The 16,121-nt window shown below is 51.8% G+C and overlaps 1 protein-coding gene across 1 annotated transcript; it reads right to left on the bottom strand.

Moving 5' to 3' along the window:
* Positions 1-1,582: 1,582 nt before the first annotated feature.
* On the bottom strand, positions 1,583-16,097 carry Rbcn-3A (rabconnectin-3 alpha). The gene is made up of 15 exons (XM_017179782.3): positions 15,867-16,097; positions 13,343-13,560; positions 13,128-13,276; positions 5,888-13,000; positions 4,666-5,727; positions 4,381-4,605; positions 3,946-4,302; positions 3,628-3,892; positions 3,468-3,564; positions 3,137-3,406; positions 2,997-3,066; positions 2,857-2,931; positions 2,667-2,800; positions 2,520-2,603; positions 1,583-2,449 (listed from the first exon to the last, which is right to left on the bottom strand). Exons 1-15 carry the CDS (start codon positions 15,951-15,953, stop codon positions 2,249-2,251), a joined length of 10,407 nt encoding a protein of 3,468 aa, XP_017035271.1. The 5' UTR covers positions 15,954-16,097; the 3' UTR covers positions 1,583-2,248.
* Positions 16,098-16,121: the final 24 nt, after the last annotated feature.

The following is a 16,121-nucleotide window of genomic DNA, read 5'->3' as shown; positions in this document are numbered from 1 at the left end:
GCTGATTCTGTTCGCCTGGTATGCGCCTGGTAGAATTTGTGGCTGAAGCCCATTTTTCATGATAGACAACAACAACAATTACAACAAAAATGCATGCCCGATTCTCCCCCCAAGTCCCCCGTGCCCTGGTCTGAGTACCAGGCGCGCAGAAACTTCAGCAAGCAGCTGCCCGCCTGAATTAATTGTTCTAAAGTAACGGTTTCCAAAAGAGGGGAACGCACACTAGGCATGCCTCTCGCTTACTCCTATAGCGAAAACTAATTGTGTCTCGTTCGCACGATCAGCGAACGATACACAAATACATATAGAGAAAATAAATGAAGAGCGCACCAATACAAGCATAGCTCAGAAAAATTTACTTGCTGCTGGGCGCCTTGCTGCTGATTCTGTTCGCCTGGTATGCGCCTGGTAGAATTTGTGGCTGAAGCCCATTTTTCATGATAGACAACAACAACAATTACAACAAAAATGCATGCCCGATTCTCCCCCCAAGTCCCCCGTGCCCTGGTCTGAGTACCAGGCGCGCAGAAACTTCAGCAAGCAGCTGCCCGCCTGAATTAATTGTTCTAAAGTAACGGTTTCCAAAAGAGGGGAACGCACACTAGGCATGCCTCTCGCTTACTCCTATAGCGAAAACTATTTGTGTCTCGTTCGCACGATCAGCGAACGATACACAAATACATATAGAGAAAATAAATGAAGAGCGCACCAATACAAGCATAGCTCAGAAAAATTTACTTGCTGCTGGGCGCCTTGCTGCTGATTCTGTTCGCCTGGTATGCGCCTGGTAGAATTTGTGGCTGAAGCCCATTTTTCATGATAAACAACAACAACAATTACAACAAAAATGCATGCCCGATTCTCCCCCCAAGTCCCCCGTGCCCTGGTCTGAGTACCAGGCGCGCAGAAACTTCAGCAAGCAGCTGCCCGCCTGAATTAATTGTGCTAAATTAACGGTTCCTAAAAGAGGGGAACGCACACTAGGCATGCCTCTCGCTTACTCCTATAGCGAAAACTATTTGTGTCTCGTTCGCACGATCAGCGAACGATACACAAATACATATAGAGAAAATAAATGAAGAGCGCACCAATACAAGCATAGCTCACGGAAATTTACTTGCTGCTGGGCGCCTTGCTGCTGATTCTGTTCGCCTGGTATGCGCCTGGTAGAATTTTTTATATACAACAACCACATGACAGCAAAATGTACTCCTCATTACTAGCGCCATCTAGGAGATGGCTTAAGAACTAATCCAAGTTTCGAACCCTTTAGGGAAAATTTAAATTTGGCTTCAGAAGAATACCAACAGAGGGCGCTTACAGGCCGTTATTGTTTAAAAGTTTAGGTTTTAATAAAGTAAATTCTCTCAAAATGTCTAAAGGCTTGTTTTTGCCTAAAAAAACAACGAAACTGCTGTACAACAACCTCGTATTTATAAAAACTACATTTTTGCTATTAAAAATATGAAATTATGTTTAAAATTAGGAGATGTTATTATTTTTGTCTATTAATTTCCCCGATTGTTTGTTGTGGAATCTAAATAAATACCCTCTAACCAAAATAATAATAGATTCTTTACTATTTATTGTTTTTTTTCATTTATTTTGCACTTTATTTAGTTTTTAGTTAATTCATTTAGGTTCGTTTTAGGTATACATATATATCTTGATTGATTCAACAACAGACAAATTTGTAGCACAAAGCTCAACACAAAGACATACATAGATCGTAATATATATTCGTAAGCATATCGTTTTACCATACTGTCGAATGTCTTGTATATCGTATAATATAATAATAATTAATAATTGATTTAAAGCATATAATATATATATATATATATCTGGTATCTGTATAATATATATAGTCTGTTTAGGAAATACTCATCGAACGTGAAACAAACCAGTTTCTTCGCATTAAATAGCAGAACGGAAGGGGAAAACAAACAAAAATGGTAAATAGTAAGTAGATATAGTAATATAAAACACATATATATATATATATGCATATATATATATGTTTGTGTGTGTAGGAAAATTCAATATATATATAATGTAAAATGTTACAATAATCAACGATTAACAAAGAAAATACACATATTTTTAGGACACTCGGTTCGCGACCCGCTCGCTCACACAAACAGACAGCTCACGGAGACGGACATGGACATGGACATGGACATGGCTGCGGACACGAACCGGCTCTAGCATTAGCTACGGTTACGTTTACGGTTAGAATACAGCTTTTTCAATACACGGAGTGAACGATGTTGTCCTTCTCGACCAGCAGGCGGACCTTCATGCAGCCATCGGAGCCGCAGGAGAAGAGCCGTCCAAAGGGATCCACATACACCTGGCTGACGCCCTGGCCGGTATGCTTGAAGAACCCGTTCTTGGCATGCTCATGGGGGAACGTATTGATCAGCATAAACTGATTCATGTCCCAAATCTGCAATGAATCGACCGATAAGTTAATGAAAAACCTTGAAATCCTTTAAAAAACATCACCAAAAACCCACCTTAATGTCACCCTCTATGGAGCCAGTGACAAAGAACTCCTCATGGGGATCCAAAGCAATGCACTTGATGGTGCTATCATGGGCCTGTGGGGAAAACAAGGAGGATTATGAGCTTATTGCAGGTGCTGCGGTATGTAGAAAACTCACCTGATAGCGATGGCGCAGCGTGCGCTGTCTCACATCAAAGACGCATACATCGCCGCGCTTGCCGCACGAGATGAGCACCTGGTGCTGCGGTGCAAACACCAGACAGGATGAGCCCTGGTCATGGCAGGTAAAGGCTGCAAGGAGTTCAGGGTTAAACAAACACTCAAGGAAATCATCATGACACACTCACCCGACACACAGGACTTCTTGTGGGGCAGCAGCGTGTCCCAGATGTTGATGTTCTTGTTCTCGGAACTCTGGCCAGCTGGAGGAGGGAGAATATAAATAAATAACCAAGTAAATTGTTAATAAATAAATAGCAAAACTCACCGCTGGCCAGAAGACTGCACGAACCCAGGAATACGAAATCGGACAGAGCCTTGTTGTGGCACTGATAGCTCTGTAACGAAAGATTAACCCAAAGATGTGAGTGGTTTGATCACTAATGGATCTTCTGCTAGCAAACTCACTATGAACGAACGATTGTTTTGTGAGGCAATTCCCGCCTGCCAGAGGCTAAGCTTGCCATCGCCATCGCCTATGCCAAACTTGTTGCCCTGCTCCGAGAAGCGACAGCGTGTGACCTTGGCAAAGGTGCCAGGCTGACGGGGCGAGCAAACAGGCTGCTGGTGGCCCCATTCCCAGATCTGCACGGAGCCATCTTGGCCGCCGGTCAGGTACAAAGGCATCAGCGGATGGGCGCTCATGCGCTTCACATTGTCCACCTTGTGGCGCAGCACCTGCAAAAGGGAATCCTCGTTAATGCAAGGAAGACCCTGAGCAAGGATCTCCTCTACTCACCATGGATGTGCCACGACCGGATTGCGAGGCACTCTGCGTGCTGGCATTGGACTCGCTGTAGGCATTGTTGCTGCCGCCTCCAAATTGTTGATTGTTCCTAAAAAACAACACAATGGAATTTAATTTAAATTATTTAAATTATAAAATTGAATTCACTCACTGATCTTGCGTCTGGATGATGAGGAACGAGGAGCTGTTGGTGTCGGCATCTTTGGACATGCTCATCATGTCATAGTCGCACTCGTCCTCGTACCAATTCGGCGATTCCAGCAGCAGCGAGATGTCAAACTCCTGGATCTCGCGGGGATTGGCAAAGGCAATCATCGAGGAGGTGTTATTCTTCAAGCAGAAGGACAATATCGATTCGTGATCCTTGTGAATGATCCGAATGTGATCGGTATTCTCGTTGGTCGAATGCGATTGACCTGAAGGGATATAGTTAGTAATCATTTCCAGCTCTACCCTCAAACAAACCCACCTTCATCGGTCTCGTTGTCGTTCTGGGTGTGATGGGAGCTGCGCGTGCTTGGCTCCATGTTCTTGCCGAAAATGCTCTTGATGAAGACCTCCTGGGCGGGCTCCTGGCGCACCAGATAGTTCCACAAACGCCTTATGGGACCCGTGGCCGAGCCCGAGACAAATGGTGTGTTGTCCTTGTTGAGCAGCGAACGATACTTGTGAATGGCCAAGCCACTAATGCCGCTCTCCGTATGGCAACCAGGTATAAAATTGCGCGAAGGAGGACCCCGGGCAATGAGATCGCTCAGAGCAAACTCCTGCCAGCGGTTCAGAGTGCGCAGGACCTCGTGCGAGAGAGGACTAATCACGGGCAGATCTAAGAGGAGAATGGAAAGAAAGCAATATAAGAGAGAGGATTCATAGATGGAGGCTTTGGGTAAGAGGCTACAACTACCCTGCAGCTCGATGCCGGCCACCTTGACCAGCTCCTGGATCTTGTGCGTGCTGATCTTGATGAGGGCCAAGCGTAGAATACTCCACGAATAGGATGTGGGATTGGTGTGCTCGGTATTCTCCTTGGCCTTCAGCTGGGAGCGGCTCACATTAACATCATCATCGTCCTCCTCCTCCTCCTCATCCTCCGACTCGTTGGAGTCATCAGTGTCGTAATAATCGCATTCTGTCAAGGATTTAGTTAGCATAAAAAGAGAATCCTTTGAGTTTAACCCCTCAAACTTACCCGTGGCTGGCGGTTTGGTCAGAAAGTAGGACAACATGGAGGTCTCTGGTGGCATAAATTGCTCCCGGTACGTGGGCTTGTCCTCCTTCATGTTGCTGGAGGTGCTGTTCTGGCTAAAGCTGCCCAGGATCTTCATGTTTAGCTTCATGCGCTGCTTGGTAATGGAGGTCACAGTGTTCCAAACGCTGTTCTCATCGGCAGGCTCTTCGGATGTGGAACCATTACCACCGCCACTACCAGGTGCTGCTCCTGTTTGACTTACAGGCTGCGCCGTGGCCGGCTTGATGAGCAGCTTCTTCATGCCGCCGCCAAAGAGCGTGGACCAGGTCTCATTGCTAAAGCTCTGGCCACTCAAACGGTACAGCAACCGACTGTCGCAGGTGGCCAGCGAGTAGATAAACAGCGCCATGTACGTGGACACAAACGACTCCAGCAGGAGGACATTCAACTTGGGCACATCCTCATCCTTCTCGCGGGCGAGGAGAGCCCGCAAATTGGTGACTCCCGGCCACTTGGAGGGCGTGGTGCACACACCCGCCGGCTCATCCGTGGAATACTTACGCCGCCTGCCATAGGCATTCCTGCTGCCCACCAGGTAGCTGCACTCGAACGAGGAGTTGATCTTGGCTATGTTCTCGATGCCGGGACTGGGATTAAAGGCCGTACTATTCACCACAAAGCTCTCGGAGTCGCAAAGCGACTGGTAGATGCAGGAGGACAGTGCCACTGCCAGGTCCCGGAGAACAAAGATCTCGCTGAGAGCCGAGGGCTGTATCCCGGGGAAGGGCAGCACCTTGATGATGCTCTGAAGCATGTCCACCGTCTGCGACTGCAGGTACTTGATGGGATCAGCAATCACCGTTTTGTTGCCCGCCACACAGGCGCTCAGCAGCGGCAGGGTGGTGGGGAAGGGCAGGGGGCTGAGCAGCTGCTGTTGGGTCTTCTCCTGCTGCAGCTCCTGGAGGAGTAGGACCAGTTCCATGCGCACCGAGGCCAAACCACCGCCGCTGGCGCCATGCAGTGAGCAGTAGCTGAGGAGTGTGCGCAGGAGGGTCTCGTTGGCTGTGGGGAAAGGGATGAAAAAATGATGCAAAAGGATAAAAAGGGATGCAAAAGGATGAAAACAAGATGAAAAAGGATGCAAAAGGATGAAAACAGGATGTAAAAGAAGGCAAAAGGATGCTTCCCAGAAAGGAATCATAAACCATAGATCACCACTTACCCTTGAGCCAGCGCTTCCGCTTGGCTGCTCGCATCACCTTGGCCTCAAAGTCCTGCTTGTCCTGCATCAGGATCTCATGTAGCGTGGGTCTCTGATCCGTGCCGCCAGGACAGATGCTGGCATTCATCTCCTTGTCCCTGGCCTCGGCATCTGCATCGCCAGCCTCATGACCCGACTGCTCCGACTGGCTGCAGTAGTTGCACAGCTGCTTGAGGGCCTCCACCTCCCGCTCCAGCCACATGTACAGCTGGTAACGCAGCTGGCCGCCATCCACCTCGAAGCCGGTGGCCAGTGTGGACAGCTCCTCCATGAGGATCTTCAGGCAGGCCACGAACTTTAGCTGCTGGGCCATGATGTCCATTTTGGTGTCGCCGTTGCCATTGCCATGGCCGCCCCGTCCCAAGGCAGAGGCTCCTGGCTGTGGAGGCTGCGGTGTGGCCAGGTCGGGATCCACCTCCTGCTCTTCCTCATCCTCATCCTCCTCGTCGTCCCACTTGATCTCAAACTTGGCCTCCGGCTCACTGCCCGCCACAGGAGCACCCCAATCAAAGGCATCCGCCGAGCTGGTCGTCGTCCCAGCTCCCCACTGATCCATGATTCCTGTATTAATCAGCTCCTCCTTGGACTGTTGGGCCCGCTCCTGGGCCAAACTGCTGCCGGCCACACTGCCGCCGGTATCGTCGCTTATCTTCATGGGCAGCTTGTTGAGCACCTCCAAGGCCAAGGCTGGACAGCCGCTCTTGAAGTGTCCATGGGCGGTGGTGAAGTACAGCTGCCGCTCGATGGGCGTAATCGAATCCTCCAGCTGCAGCTGCTTGTCACAAGCGGCCGCCGAGTTGGGAGCAGCGGCATCGCCGGCATAATTAAAGCCGGACAAGACCACATGGGCAATGCGCTTCTCCTGCGCCGACAAGGCTATATTCTGGCGGATGAGCAGCGGATGGGTGCGCAGATAAATGTAAAAATTAAAGACATTCGGATTGGTGGCCTGCGGCTCTGGACGCAGCAGATCCTCCTCCTTGTAGCTGCTATGCAGGCTGCCCACGCCATTCAGCAGCAGGGTATTAAGGCTCTCCTGGTACTTCTTGATGGTCCAGTAGGTCATCGAGCGCAGGAAGGGATCCGGGTGGGCACGCGTTATATCACAACGTCCCGTCTCCATGTCCGTGCCCAGGACATGCTCGTGGAGCAAACGATGATAGTAGCAACCCTCCGCATCCCCCTCGTACAGCCTGGCTATGATGAGGGCCAGCTGGAAGTCCTCCAGCTTATTCATGCACACCTCGATGGCATCGTTAAGGCTGTTGGCCAGCAGGAAGAAGGCCACTGCATGCTCGAAACGCTGCTTGCCCAGCAGCACAAAGGCATTCTTGAGGGCCGCCTTCCGCCAGCGATCCTCGGCAAAATTGTTGCCAAAGAAGGCGGTCATCTTCTCATCCCGACGCGAACGGAACAGGCCCCACACCAGGGATTTCTTCTTCATGGCCAAGTAATAGATGGCCGCATCCAGTGGCTCCTGCTTCTGCTGGTAGGCACACTTGGCCAGCTTCTCCACGCACCTCCTCAGCGTATTTATGTTCTTCAGCCAGTAGCCCATCCCTAGATCCCTCAGCGTGGCCCAGCGGAGGTCACCCTTGGTGTAGCTGGGTATCAGGTTGAGCAGCTCCTCCTCGCTCTCCGAGTGATAAGCCCACACAATGTTGGAGGTGCCCACGCCCTGGCGCTGGAACTGAGCTCTTTGCTGGAGTGGCAGACAGCGCAGCAAGTAGGTAAAGTGCTTCATGGCCAGCAGGAAGCGCAGGCCGCAGTCATCCAGGGAATCCGTGCTGGTGCTGCCATCCTTAAGGGCCCCAGAAGAGGCACCACCCGCCGTGCCAGACTTTCCCTGATCGGCGGCAAACTTGTCCGAGAAATCCGTATTGCAGGTGGCCACCGTATCGGCCAGGGCCAGCAGATGCATCTGATCCAGGGAGGAGAGTCCCGGCAGGTGGGTGTGGGTAAGCAGGCGCGACAGAAGCTGACCCTGCCGTGGGCCAAAGTGCGAAATGGAGTGCTTTTCGGGCAGGGAAAGCCTACGCTCTTGGCGCTTCTTCTCCTCCCCCTCGGACAGCAGCTCGTCCAGGTTGTCCTCCGAGTTGTGCATATCAAAGAGCTCATCGTAATCCTTGTCACCCTCGGCATTGTTATTGCCCTGACCCGGTGTCTCTCTATCGGCATTCAGGAGCACCCACAGCGGCAGAGGAGGAATCGAATTGATCTCCGCATAGTCCAGCATCAGCTCCTCGGGTATCTGGGTGGTGCTGCCTCGATGCTCCGCCTGGATATTCTGATCCGCCGTATAGCTAATGCTCAAGGTGCGGGATCTGGACCAGCTACGCTGGCGGGCATAGCCATCTTCATCCTGATTGGCCTGACTGGAGCTAGTGCCGCCGCTCATGCAGCGCACCAGATGAGCCAGGATGGCCTTCACCCAGCGGATTTTACCGCAATTGAGCAGCTCCATGAGCTGCTTGGGGTGGTATTGCGGGAGCACGGGACAGGCTATGCGGGAGGCCTGGAACAAGCCAAAGTCCGTCATGTAGTCATCGTTGCCGCCATCATCCTGGTTATAGTAACTGCCTGCTCCTGCTCCTGCTCCAGCTCCTCCTCCTCCTCCATTCATATTGGCCATGCTGGTGTTGCCCAACCGCCGCTTCTTGTCGTGCGACAACAGCTGCAGATTGGCAGTGCTCACCTTGCTAATCAGCGGCATGGAGGCCACATTCTTGAGCCTCAGCTGGGTGGATTCATTGGCCAAGGAGCGCAGATCCTCATCGCGCAGATTCCTTGTATCGGGCACATCCTCGCCAGCAGCAGCCGCCGCCGCTGCAGCAAAGTGCGAGGAATAGTGTGGCTTCCACTGGGAGTAGACATGCATTTCCGAGTCCATGGCCACCACCAGAATGCCATCCCTCACCCAAGAGATCTGCATGGGCAGAGGAGGCAGACCATCCGCCGTCTGCAAATCAATCTGGCGCAGCTTCATCCAACGGATTTCATCCACAAAATTCGGCTGAGCCAAGGAGCTGGCCTTGCGCAGGATGGGACGGTTCACGGATCTCGATTCCTTCATGGCCTTGATGTTGGCCTGGGCAATGTCCGAGCTAACGGGGGTGTACAACAGGATCTTGCTGCCCACCGCCACGGTGAGTATGTGGGAGCCATCCTCCTTGCTCACCCAGTCCAGCTGGACGAGATGCTTCTGGGTCAGCGGGCAGGTGTTGCCATTCTCCGCAATGCTCTTCCTCAGGGATTGCAAGGTGCTGAAGCTGGGCACGGTCAGCAGGCCCGAGGCCACCGACGATTGTGGCCTATTTACGGCCAGTTCGGGAGTGGTCTCCCCGCTCCTGGGTGTGCGGGTTTCCGGATCATGGGCGAAGGTATGCAGGACCTGGTTGAGGCGCTGCTTCTTGGCCAGCAGCCGGCTATCGTGGAGGTAACTCAGATCGATGCCATGGCCAATGTTGATGCGCGGCAAGTGGACATTCTTCAGGTGAATGGTGTCCTCCAGCACCCACTCGCTGCCGCCGGAGCTCTCGCACTCGTAGATGGCCACGCAGAGATTGACATACCTGGAATCCGGATCGGGTCCCTTGTTGGGGCGGGTGAAGCTCTTGCCGTACTTGTAGGCACAGGCTATCCGGCCGGAGTAGGCGGCACTGATGTTCAACGGCTGGCCGGGTATCTCAATGGCCGAGTGCTGAATCCGGCTAAACATCTTCCACTCGCTCCAGTGGTAGGCATCGCCCTCGGTATCCTCCTCATGGTTAGTAGTAGATCCTCCTCCAATGGGTTCACATTTCCAGAAGCGGGAAATCGAATCCGAGCAGGCGGTGACTATGATGTAGGGGGCAAAGCAGGCTGGATAAATGCTGGAGCTGCTCAGGTGGCCGGCGGCGGGAGAGGCATGTATAACATCCACGCCCTCGGGCAGGGGCAGCTCCTGGGTGCACACCTTCTTGGTGGTAATGGAGATGTGTGGTGCCTCCACATGAGAGCCAAACTGCTCGGCGCCCGTCAGGGTCTCAGCTCCCTGGGACATTCGTCGAGGATTGGGTGCACCACCTGCTCCTGCCGTTCCCCCGCCGCCACCATTCTCCTCATCCGGCTCCTGGGTGAGGTTACTGTCTGGGACATACATGGCCGTCTCGGAGAGGAAGGAGTTCTGCTGCTTGGAGCTGATGACTATGCGCCACATGTGTATGGTGCTGCCCCTCAGGGTCTTCTCAATGTTGACTATGTAGAAGGGTTCCTCGAAATCGGCATTCCTCTGCAGATCCACAATGGCATCCATGTCCGACTCCAGGAGGGCATTAAGCCGTGGCTCCTCTAGGTCATGAGGATCCGCTTGTGGTGTCCTCTGGCCACCCGTTATGAGCTGCGCCTGGAATACATGCAGAAACTGGGTATTCTGCCAGTCATGCTTGGCATCCGATATGGCATCCAGCTGGAGGATGCAGCCAGGACGAGCTGTGGACTGCTGGGAGACCACCTTGAGCTTGTCATGCAGCGCCGAACGCTGGGCCCGCATCGTCGACGAGGCATTGGAGATCATCGACGACAGCGAATGCGACTTGTGCAGGGTATTGAGGTTCTCCGAGCAGGAGATCTCCGCCAGCAACGTGCGGGCATCGATCACCGCCTGATAGACGCGTAAATTCTCGCCATCGCTGGCCACAAAGCAGGCGGAGGGGGAGTTGCTGTAGCTGCCCAGGGTGGTGCTAGGCAGCAAAGTAGGAATCCAGGCCACATTGCTAAAGGCCGAGATCTCCGGGGAGTTAATCCTGGCCAGCTCACTGACGCCGCCCGAGTGGCACAGCGGTCCCACGGAGTCCACACGCCACAGGATCAGCTCCGAGCAGAAGCCGGTGGGTGTAAACACCTCCTTGTCTCCATTGGAGCCACCAGATGAAGCTCCTCCTCCTGCTCCTCCGGCTCCTCCGGCTCCTCCTGCGCCGCCGGCTAGTCCCCCGCTGAGGGGCTGCTCAAAGGGCGACATGGGTGACTTGGCCTCTGGGGAATCCGGCAGATTGTGGTGCGAGGTGGACACCAGCAGGGGCAGCACCGGATGGCAGGTGATGTCATTCACCCGGAACCGATGGCCCGAGGCACGGCTCACATGGCCAATGCTTAATACTTGGGTGAACTTTGTCTTGAAGGCGAACGTCAGCTGCCAGAGATTGAGGGTGCCGTTCGAGTGCTTGGTGACCATGGACACCGATGGCGACACATTCAATGGCAGGGCACTGGCTCCGCCGGCAGCAGCCGAATCCTGAGAGCTGCTGCTATGATCCACAGCTCCACCGCTGGCCGCTGCACCGCTGGCCTCCTGATCTTGGTCAGCATCGCCATCCCGATCTTCGCCGTCCTCCGCTACTCCCCCTACACCATCCTCCTGCTCTTCGTCGTGCCGCTCAAAGGTCTGTCCCGAATGCTGGTCACTCTTCAGCGAGGAGTCATCCGCCTGGCCCTTGTGGAACTCATCCTTGCTGCGCACATTGTTGGCAATGTCGCGAAAGGCCAGCGGATGGGTGCCCGTATTGAACAGGCTGACCGTGGTGGACATGGACATGGCATCGCCCAAAGGAAAGGCCGAGGGTATGCGCGTGGAGAACGAGACCTGCGCCTGCCGGAACGAACCCGGATAGTAGTCATCCAGCCACTCAATCACCCAGATCAGGTAGCTACCGTCCACGGGATGGATGGCGAACAGCAGATCCGGACTCTGGTGCCAGTCCCTCAGCAGGCACTCGATCTTATTGTCCAGCGAGTCCACCAGCTGGGTGATGGGGTGAGCCGGCTCGTTGTTCAGCGAGTTCTGGGAGGTTGTATTGGACATGGAGTTCAGGTGGAGTCCACCAACTCCTCCGGCGCCCATGCCCGCTGTGCCGGCAGTGTGCTGCGAATAGCGACTGTATTCCTCGCCGCTATCATCCACGGACACCGACTTGGAGGATCGTAGGTACTTCTTGTGGGCCTGAGCCTGCGAGTGGGAGCCATGGGCATCATCGGGCAGATCCACACCACCACCACCGCCGCCACTGGAGGCATTACCATGGCCATTCTCCTCGTCAATCACCTTCTTGGTGAGCTCCTGCAGGATGGCCTCCGCCTGCAGGGTGAAATGCATCTCCTTGTTGTTCAGCCAGTGCAAAATGAAGACATTCTGGTTGGCCGGGTCGCTCGTCTGCATCGATGGCACCAGCGGTATGTCCGTTTCCGCATTAATTGACGCCGCCAAATGGAAATGCATGCCGGGCGTAACGCCCGATCCCTGGAAGCCATACGAGTGAAAGTCGTGAACACTGCACGAGGATGGTAGCGATGGTATGGGTCCCAAATAATTGCTATAGCTGGCCGGTGAGCTGCCCATGGCACCCATGGCACCAGCAGGACCACTGCCACCGCCACTAGTGGCACCACCAACAGCTCCTCCTCCTCCACTGCTGGCATTGGCTCCGGCCTTCATGTGCCGACGGATGTGGAAGCAGGTCTTCATGTGCTTCAGCCGCTGCATAAATCGATGCTTGTGCCGATGGGTCCGGAACTTGGGATTCTGGGAGGCCATCGGATCAAACTGGGTCATGTTCACCATCCCGTCGTCCGGCAGCACTGTCTCTATCCAGATGCGGCAGATGTTGTCCAGGCAGGAGGTGACCAGCATATTGGCCACCGATCCCTTGGGCATATACTTGCTCGTCTTTCGCCACACAATGTTGGACACGGCCCGCGGATGGGCTATATACACGTAGGTGAAGTTCAGCTCTCCGCCAGACCCGGTGCCAGTGACATCGTCGGAGCCACCAGTGTGGCGAGCCGAGGCCGAAGAAGCCCCTGCTGCACTGGACCCTTTGGCGGGGAAGAGAACCTGTTTGTTCTCATACCAGATCTTCACCAGGCGATCGTTGCGTCCGCAGGTGGCAAAGAGCGTGCCATCGGGACTAAATGCCATGTGGTAAATGGGTATGGCCGTCTGGCAGCTCCAGATATTCTCCCACGTGGACACATCATCCGTCTGGGCGTTGTTGGACGACTGCTTGGGCTCCTTGCTCTCGCCAATCTCGAACTTGACGCCTGTGGAGGGAAAGGAATAAGGATTAGAAGGGGGATTGGATACACCTCCTCCCATCTGTGTTGCATCTCTCCCCACCAATCAATACTTGGCAGCACAAAAGGGAAAACCTCAAGATGACCCACTCACCCGTATGCTCCTCCTCCTGCTGGTGTGTGGGCGATTTGCTCTTCCACAGCTGGATGTTTGTGCCGCCCGTAAGCAGGCGGGTGCCTTCCAGATTCCAGGACAGGGTCACCACGCTCGAGTGGCTCGTAAAGGAGCCAGTTTGCACCCATCTAGAATCATAAATTATATAATCAAGGGATTATAATACATTTATATATGTAGTACTTGAAACTCACCTGTAATCCAGGAAGTGGGTGTTGTGCTTGCTGGACTCTATCACCGGCGTGGGCTCGAAAATGCATATCTTATTCTCGTAGGCAGCAGCTATCTTGCCCGTATCGGTGCTGCAGTCCAAGGCGGATATCTTGACGTAGCCATGGTTGGCGCCCGGTATGATCTGGACGCGTTCAAATGTGCTTGCCAGGATGACCACATTGCAGCCGGCGGCGTAGGCCTAAAAAAAAAAACAAAAAAGTGGGAAAAAAAACAAACACGATAAGTAGGGGTTTCGTTAGGGTTCTCTCTCTCTCTCCGGCGAGTTAATCTTCTCCTCACCAAATTATACGTTTGTATATAGCCAAGTTTGTTTGTTCTCGAGTGGAGTATATGGTTACCGTTAACTGGTAATGGTAATGGTACTGGCACGGTTATATATCGATAACGATCCCTCTCCTCCTAGCCATTCCCAGCCGTTGACCAGCTTATCAGGCTGCCGGGCTGGCGGCTGACAAGGCTCTTGCCACATCATGTTTGGTTACTTGGTTAGCTAAGGTGTGTTTGATTTATTTGTTGAGCTGTCGCTGATATGCTCATTATCGTGGGGAGAAATTTGAATACCCTAACTTGGCTCTAAGGGTGAATAGGCCAAAAGACAAAACAAGACGAAGAAATAAAGGTTTTTTGAACTTGAGAACAATATTAAATGAAGTTATATATAATAATTCTTTTTAAGTAATTATTAATAATTATTTTTTGGCCAAGTATTATTTAAATATATAAAATTCCAGGGGAGATTGTTGACTCATTACCAATTTTGGGAGTAATTAGAGAGTTTATTTCAGGGATTAAGATTCTCTTTGTGATTTTTATATATAATATTTAATATTTTATATTATATATAAAATATAATTATTGCCAGGTAGCTCAGATTAAAGCAAAAAATCCAAAAACCCCACAAATACAAGGGTATTACTGGGATTAGTCATTTGGCGGCTTGGCTTGCTAACGTGAAAAAGGGTATTAACTGCTCTCCATATTTTTCCCTGTGAGGGGTTTATTTTTAACTTATTGTTTTGACGTTCTTTCCCCCCATTTTTATCATTTTAAATATCATTTTACGTTAATTTTTTATTATTATTTTTCATTTTTTGCGGATGTTAGCCATTCCCAGCAATCGCTAGATGGCGCCAGTGCGACCTGTTCTTTCTAAACATTTGCATTGTCTGTATTTATGTACATATATACGAGGATACACAATATAAATAAAACAAATTGAAATGATGGCAAAATGATATAGCGGACAGAAGGGTTCTCGGGGGGGAGGGGGTGGTGGGCCAGTGTCAACAGCGGTGCTGATTACAGAATAGAATGTACACATATACGCCCTCTGGGGACCAGCTGTTTGCGGGGGGTGGCGGTCGGTGGGTGGCCAAGTGTGCGAGCAGGAGAGAGCGTGTGGGGGGAAAGCATTAGAATGGCGAAATGTGCACAGTTAATTATGCTTTTTCGGTTTACAGGAAAACAGACCTCGGTCTTCTAGTATTTCGAATAAACATTCAGTGTAAATACAGACAGGGGCGTAGAGCGTAGACCGTACTGTCCCCCCGAAATAGAATTGGATCGTAAAAATCGAAAGGCACATTATAAATGCGTGCTCACGACCATTTCAATATTTTTTTGTTTTTTTTTTATGGCCGTTTATAATTCCAATTGCCGTTGACGTGTGACGGAGAGAGCGAGCAAAAGGGAGTGGGAGAGCGGGAGAGAGTTGAGAGTTGTGGGCCACTGGGTGAGTGGGAGCGTGGGTGGGAGGGGGACAACCTGCAGGCTGCGAAATTAGGGCATCAAAGGCCACCTGACCAATCGAAGGGTATACACACACAGGCACACGCGCGCGCAACTATCTTACGCATGTCGGTGTGCCTCTGAGTGCTTGTGTGCGTGTGTGGTGCAGCTTGTTTACTGTCAACACTTGACCTTAAAATGTAAAATGTAATTAATTGCTGGCTAAGTATGTAAATGCTGGTGAAAACAAACGTTTTTCGCTAAAACAAACGCAACAAAAAGGCTAAAAGAAACACACACACATACATCATGCGCACACACGCGCAGTCACGTTTGTTGTTGTTATCGAATTTACACAAAAAGTTCTCTATCTCATCATTTGCATTTGATTTAATTGACCACCAAGTGTGGCAAAATAGACATATAACCCATACGGCGACGAGTGCACACCAACACACCGAAACACACACACACACACCCTGCCAATATGTAAATAAAAACATTAAGACGTGCTCATGTTTGCCAGCGATCGCCTTTCTGGTTGGATATCGGTTGGATGCCCCTTTGGATACTGGGAAGCTTCCAATTGGAAGCGGAATCGGAATGGCCAGAGCTTGGCTAATGGACGCACAGATGTGACGGAGTGTAGCGATGTGGGGGCGGCGGTGGGGCGAGCTGATGAGGCGGTGATGCGATGGGGGCGAATATTGGAACGATTCCTCGAAACGATTCTCTTTGCTTGGGCTTTTAGCTTACTGTAAATGGTATGCCTTCCACGGAGCCAATGGCGAAGCACCGGTCGCCCGCATTGCAGGCGCCGCTCAGTATCTGGTGACAATTCATGGTTCCTCGCGGTTGGCTATCACATCACAGCGCACGGATCGTAGGGTCGGTTTGGGTTCTTGGTTCTTTGGTTTCTAGCACGACTTTTTTCTTGCTGCTTGTAACAACACAACAAAGTGACATTACATAAAAATTAGAGTTGAGTTCTTTGCCACTGCGGCCTATCGA

Source organism: Drosophila kikkawai, chromosome X, assembly GCF_030179895.1.
Source record: "Drosophila kikkawai strain 14028-0561.14 chromosome X, DkikHiC1v2, whole genome shotgun sequence".
NCBI classification, from domain to species: Eukaryota; Metazoa; Arthropoda; class Insecta; order Diptera; family Drosophilidae; genus Drosophila; species Drosophila kikkawai.
This window is presented reverse-complemented; position numbering and strand designations above follow the sequence as displayed.

What these genes read in the sequence shown, in the direction of transcription:
- Rbcn-3A (XM_017179782.3), bottom strand. Translation starts at nt 15,953, where the DNA reads ATGAATTGTCACCAGATACTGAGCGGCGCCTGCAATGCGGGCGACCGG. An exon ending in ACCCACTTCCTGGATTACAG is followed by an intron (nt 13,277 to 13,342) that starts GTGAGTTTCAAG and finishes TTATGATTCTAG; the next exon opens with ATGGGTGCAAACTGGCTCCT. An exon ending in CCATAGAGGGTGACATTAAG is followed by an intron (nt 2,450 to 2,519) that starts GTGGGTTTTTGG and finishes GATTCATTGCAG; the next exon opens with ATTTGGGACATGAATCAGTT.